Genomic DNA, 6,310 nt, shown 5'->3' with positions numbered 1-6,310 from the left:
TATACATACTTAAATTAAAACGTAAACAAACAAAACCAACATTTTTATAACGACAAAAAATAATGAAAGAAAAAAAACAAAAACAATGTTGTAAAACACTCCCACTCTATACAAACCATAAACACATAAGAATTTTCCCATCCCTCGAATGGCTGCGGATGAAGCAGCCAACGAAATAAAATTAAAATTATACCACACAAAAACCAACCAAGAAACGTATTAACTCTGAGCTACACAATCCCACTAAACCCCATAATGGAGAGACAAAATCAGCAGGACATTCATTTCCACATTTTGTAATAACATAATATAGAATCCATAGAAGTACTCGATGCAATATATAATTCATGCATTTAACAACTAAAATGGTTTTCAAACAGAAACAGAACCGAACAGGAAATCAAATGTTGAACACGCAACTAATATACGAATTTCGTTTTTGTTTAGAACTAAACAATAAAATATTTGCTACATGAAACGGATCTTTCCTTGGGCAGTCCTACAAAATATTGTAGTGAAGTATTTTGCCTGAGCCAATGGCAAAAATGGGAGAAATATGGAATGCTGTACCTCGCTGAGCTCGTATATAAATTCACAATCGTTTGGCTTTCAAACCTCAACATTTTTATTTTTTACCATTTTTCACTAAAAATTATAATGTGAAAACAGGTAAAAAGTTTAAATTTTTTAAACCATCCGGAAAGTGATAGGATTCATTATTTTGACTTATTAGCTGTACAAAACCCTGCGTCTTTTAGATTTCGTTATGAAAAATGTAAAAGCGGTCAAGTACAATAGCTATAGGTAATAAACAGTTTATTGAACATTTCTACAAATCTATACATCAAATCACTACAGACTAAAGGTAACTGGCGACTCTTTGTTTAAGGACTATTCTATGATAAGCGTTGACAAATTCGAAAATCTCAGTTTGAAAAACTTTCCCCCTACCCGCCCCCAACTAACTAATGGCACTATTTCGCTCGGTGGTTGCTACCCTCTTGCACGGGCAGCGGAACGGGCATGTCGATGTGATGCACGACGACGATCTCGCCATTGAGTGCTTCCAGCTCAGCAGAGGACTTGCTCTCCTGGAGCTGCTCCTCCCGCCTGCTGTTCAGGTAGTAGACTCCGGCCACGATCAGGCTGAACGATGTCACCGATATGAGCAGGGTGCCGTATTTGAGGGTCTGCTGAATGGCATTCAGGCCAAAGGTGCTTATGTACAACGTATGGAGCACCTCCTCGGAGAAATCACCCGAGGTGATCTCGATCCACATCAGGGGAAGGATGGTTGTGTTCCTCAGTCGCCCTCCCTGATCTAAAACAAGACGGTCATATTATTATGGATGAAATGAAAAGATTAACCTCTTTTCTTACTTCTCAGTATTGGCGTCTTGTCCAGCATTATGTTGATCTGGACGCGTGAGGCTCCGCTAATGGGAAAGCCGAATCTTGGATGAATGTCGGCATAGGTCTGATGCAAGTCTGCGTCGGGTTTGATACCTTCAAAGTCTTCGTATAGCTTCGGATCCCCGGTAAAGAAGTGTGGGAACGAGGGAAAAATGGGCGCATCGCCGTAGCACTTGGTGGCGTTGATCACTCCGCTGGGCAGGCAGAGCTCTGTGTTCTGGCAATAGCACGCGTTTGCAGAATTATTGTCGGGATGGTCAAATACATCCATTGGTGTGCGGTAGCGCAGGACATCAATGTCGTTGTAGATGGTGACCTCCTTTTCGAAGTGCAGAGGAACCTTGCGGCACAGGACCTGGAGGAATACATTTACAGTGCTGCGGTCCTGCAGCAAGTGCGGTGAGAACATCGAGGGTTCGGATCCGTCGATGCGATTGCACTCTTCCCCCTCCCAATAGTCCAATTGGGGCATCCCATTAAACTGGGTGATGATGCTGAACTTGGTGATGTCGTCCTCGCCCGTGTTGAGCTGAACTGAATCCACGCTGGTCCCGTTGCGCTAATGGAGAAGCCTTCTTAGTACGCTGATAAACAAATGGGTCAGATTACCTACGCTCATTAGAAGACCAAATCTTCGCCTGCCTCTGCCCAGAGACTTTAGCTTAATGATGTTGTCCTCATAACCCCAAAGATAATCGAAAACTGTGAGATTCTTGAAGAGCGGCTCCTTATATTGTTTGATCAGAGCGGTGACAGGTAGGCGTTCAATCACCTTCATACGCTTAACAGGTCCGGCGGCAGAAATAAGTGGTACATTCGGCACCCTTACCACTTGGTCCTCCGCAATGGTAGATTTATCCGGCAGGAACTTATAGGACTTTCGGTCCTGAAAAATATTGATCAACAATGTCACTATTTTTCGTAATGATAATGCAAAAATTTGGTGACTTACCCTGAAGCTAACTGTAAAGTTTTTATTAAAGGAAACTTCATCTTTGACAGTGTGTTCTTGGTAAGTTAGAGGACCCATATCCACGACCTTAATTTTATCTGCACGCCCTGCCAAGTAGTCGTCGATGTTGGGGTAGTGAAATATGTGTGCCTTCAGCAAAGTATCATACTTTGGATCGGGGTTTAACCAACTTTTGGCTGTGTCCGAGTTCTCGGCGAGAATCAGATTCTGTGGATCAGTTGGGAATAGATATATTTTGAAATGAAATTCAGGGGGCGTATCCAGGACTCGTGCGATTTTTAGACTAAATTTTAACCAAAAGCTGGTCAAAACAGTAATTGTAAAACACCAAGAATAGTTATATGAATGGCGGTTACATGCACTTAAAACTTACCTCCAGCATGGTGTTGTTGTAATACTCGGTGAACCACATTACAAAGAATCCGGTCACGCTGATTACAAAGAGCAGAAACATTACGCCCAGCACTGGAAAAGTCGAAGCGGATTAATCGAGCTTGCATGGCTTGGCAAGAGTGCTCTACTCACTTATCAGGGTTCCGATATCCTTGGACGTTGGTTCGCGGTTTTGTGCCTGATTGCGCAGGCCCAAGGCCTCCAGTATCATCTGCAGCACAGTGGGCTTCTCGGCTCCGTTCGTCATGTTGTAGCCTCCAAAGTTTCCTGTGCCCGCCCTGCTTCGTGTCGAGTTAAGAGTGAGGGATTTGATCATGGGTGGAGGTGGGGGGACAGTTCGATCGGCCTCTTGCCTAGGAGGCTGGGCCACCTCAGGGTCTTTGGCGTGTGGCATTGTACTGTGACTGAGCGGGCTTGATATTTGAATGCAGCAAGCTGAAAATGTAATAACTTTCTTATCATTTTATTATTATGTTGTGGCGCAGGGTTTTCCAAGCCAGATTATGGTTTCGACGTCCTCTCGCTTATGTAAGATGCCTAACGACTTGTGGGAACTGACTTAGTTGCAAGTCCAAATCTTGTTCATTCATATTCCACTTATATATAATGTTATCTTTATAAATGCTAAACACGTGGCCCAACAAAGGGATCGGTTTGGCATGATTATTAGCTTATCAGGCTGGGCTCTATATATAGGAATCTGAGGTTCATTGAACACATAAAAAGTCAAGACTCCAGAGCACCATAATTTTAATTGATCCGATTAACACAAATTAATTAATACCTTTTATAGCTCAATTATAACTCAAACTTTATGGACTAATTATTTAGGCTTTAATAACACCTTTAATTTAGTTAGCTCCTTCGCGACGGAACGATTTTTAACCATGCGTATACAGATGTTTCCACGAACTAATCGGGGTTTCAATTGCGAGAGCCTTCGTTGCTCCGGAGCTTGGTGGTTCTGCCAGTGCTGAAATCAAAGTTCAACCGTATGTACTCTAGCCTTATCAGCAGCTCTTGCCATTATATGTGGTACATACTTACTAGGCATTAATTCATTATTAAATGGAAACAACACATATTAGTCCACTATATGTATAGAGTTGAGCTCTAGTTGGATTTGCCAACTTTGAAATCGGGTCAACGGCATACGATAAGGCGCAACCTGAGCGTTGAAATTTTCCAATAACACGCTCGATAATGAACTGAAATCTGAAGGGGATTGAAATAAGATCGGACGGACGTGGAAAGATTAAATTGATAGTTGATTCAGTTGATTTCTAATGAGCTAGAAGCAAGGGGAACTGAACTTTATTTTAAAGTAGGGGAGAGTGGGGGAATTTCGTCAGCATTTTTTCAAAGCTATTTATTGTCCATCTTGAGACACGTTATTATATTTCTATTTTTATTGTTGAATGCGGTTAGCACTAAGCTTTAAAATGTGACATTCCCCTATTTTTTTAATTAACTTGGTGATTTATAAAAAATTAAAAAGTAAAACCAATATACTGGGGCAATCTCACCACATAGGGGGGTAAAATCACCACACAACTGGGGAAATTTCGTCACCTGAAAAATGTAGGGAACTTTACGCCTAAAAGTATGCTACACTGATCAAGCGTACCATTTTTGTTGACGTCCTATATTTGTTGCTGCTGCTGGTAGTCTGTTCGTTAGCCAGCTCGTCAAATATAAAAATATGTATTTAAAATAGGTGCGAACTTACCCTTAGCGTCGGGTGGCGAAATTTCCCCAGACCGTACTTTTTTAGAAATAATTATTTTTCTTCCGAAATTAGGCGCGAAGTTAAAAATCACTAACGCAGAAATGAACATTATAGCACTGTGTATTATATAAAAAATCGTGTATCTTATTCCTTTTGAATTGTGGCATACAGAAAAAATTTCGTCGAGAACTAAATGTAGCTTTTGAACTGTTAAAACACATTTAATATTATAGCTTAATTATCTTGGCCTTCTGTGCAAAACAAATGCATTGGTTGTGTCTGGCCGTCTTGAAGGACTAAAACAAAAAAATTATATATTTTTACGACTTATGGATTCCGAGATATTGCAGGTGACGAAATTGCCCCTGTGACGAAATTCCCCCACTCTCCCCTACGCATAAGTATCCTGTGTGAAACTATGAATTCTTTTCTGGGAATAAGAAACCATGTCTATCTGTCTTACTAGGTATATATGCATTGTAAGTCCTAAAGGTATCGTAAATTATTTTCAACTTTTTACTTACTTTTGGAGTCCAATGGCTCAGACTTTCCACTGCGCTCTCCCGAATTGGTTGCAGAAAAGTGGCATTGACTGATAACGTGATGCGGGGGCGCCTAGCGTTAGCCGGGGGCGAGTGGGTGGGTGGGACTGAGCGGGAGAGCGGCAGCAGCAGAGAGCGCCGACTCGATCGGCATGCAGTTGAAATGAGCTTTGGGGCACCAGCTGTTTTTTCGGTGGGCAACGCAAACGTGCGCGCTACGTTGGAAACGGAACCACTCTCCCAGAGACGAACTGCACCCACACGCTGAGCGATTCGGATTCGCTTATCTACCGCGCACTCTCTCTCTCGCTGTTTACTCCGCTGCTCTGCACTTTCGAAGTCTGCCAAACATTTGGCGTCTTAATTAACAATTTCGTCGTGTTTACGCTGGCTGAACACAGTCGTCGTGTTGAGTGGCCGTTTTTTGGATTTATTGGATATTTTTTCGGGTCTCCGTTCCCCCAGACGCTCCTGCTGGATGCACTACCTATGTATCTATGCTGCGACAGACTCGTTTCGTATCTGGTATTTTGTGTTTTGTATCTTGTATCTGGCGCTGGTTCCTCTGTCTCCCTCTGTTCAGTTCTTTTTGTTGCCTTGCGTTCTTTGTTCGCCTGCTTCTTTGTTTTGTCGCCGTCTCTTTTGTGGGCTCGATCGCGCACTGGCTGTTGTTGTTATTGTTGTTGTATTAACTGCAGCTGGAGTCGTTGTTGTAGCTGTGATAGAGCTGGTTTTCCTCCACCCGAACTGAACTAGAGTTTTCCTGCCCAGCTGTATGGGCTGTCCGTATCTGTCCGTATGGGCTGTCCGTATCTGGGGTGGCTTAGTTTCCGCGGCCACTTCCAGCGAACGGTAGCAATTAAAAGCGGACTGCCTTTTAGCGGAATTTGTTTATCTGGGCACCGAGTATAAGTATGGCCCACTGCCACCGGTTGATCCACTTGCCAGTTGTTTGCCGCGATTAGAGCTACATACTCGGGCATTCCTGCCCACGCATTATCTGGCAGGGAATAGGTAACCCTACTGAGCCGATTAGATTTCGATGCGATCTTCGCGTGGATTAGAGTTGGGGAGTAGAGAGCGGGCCTGGAACTGGCACTGGTTCTCCGCTGGACTGGACTGTGCGTACTGCCCACCAAACAAGTTATTACTACGACGTCGGAATCGGACGGAATCAGTTCGAGCTGAGCAACGGAGCAACTGAGCAATGCCAGCAGCGCAGTCGCTCCTCTTTCCTCATTCTTCAGCCGACGCTCTGCC

At 43.3% G+C, this 6,310-nt stretch overlaps 1 protein-coding gene across 3 annotated transcripts; it reads right to left on the bottom strand.

Moving 5' to 3' along the window:
* Nucleotides 1–56: 56 nt before the first annotated feature.
* LOC108066434 (lysosome membrane protein 2) lies at nt 57–6,277 on the bottom strand. Of its 3 annotated transcripts, none has more exons than XM_017154953.3 (7): nt 5,033–6,277; nt 2,912–3,214; nt 2,760–2,851; nt 2,366–2,593; nt 2,027–2,299; nt 1,381–1,972; nt 57–1,321 (listed from the first exon to the last, which is right to left on the bottom strand). In XM_017154953.3, the coding sequence occupies exons 2-7, from the start codon at nt 3,171–3,173 to the stop codon at nt 975–977; spliced, it is 1,794 nt and encodes a 597-aa protein (XP_017010442.2). In that variant the 5' UTR covers nt 3,174–3,214; nt 5,033–6,277; the 3' UTR covers nt 57–974. The 3 variants fall into 3 exon arrangements, with proteins under 3 accessions (XP_017010442.2, XP_017010444.2, XP_017010443.2); XM_017154955.3 differs by lacking the exon at nt 5,033–6,277 and adding an exon at nt 3,624–3,706; XM_017154954.3 differs by lacking the exon at nt 5,033–6,277 and adding an exon at nt 3,564–3,691.
* Between the last annotated feature and the right edge of the window lie 33 nt (nt 6,278–6,310).

This window comes from Drosophila takahashii, chromosome 2R, assembly GCF_030179915.1.
Source record: "Drosophila takahashii strain IR98-3 E-12201 chromosome 2R, DtakHiC1v2, whole genome shotgun sequence".
NCBI lineage: Eukaryota > Metazoa > Arthropoda > Insecta > Diptera > Drosophilidae > Drosophila > Drosophila takahashii.
This window is presented reverse-complemented; position numbering and strand designations above follow the sequence as displayed.

Coding starts and splice junctions, on each gene's coding strand:
- LOC108066434 (XM_017154953.3), bottom strand. CDS start 3,173: ATGCCACACGCCAAAGACCCTGAGGTGGCCCAGCCTCCTAGGCAAGAG. Junction 2,300..2,365: donor ACTTTACAGTTAGCTTCAGG/GTAAGTCACCAA, acceptor AATATTTTTCAG/GACCGAAAGTCCTATAAGTT. Junction 1,973..2,026: donor GATTTGGTCTTCTAATGAGC/GTAGGTAATCTG, acceptor CTTCTCCATTAG/CGCAACGGGACCAGCGTGGA.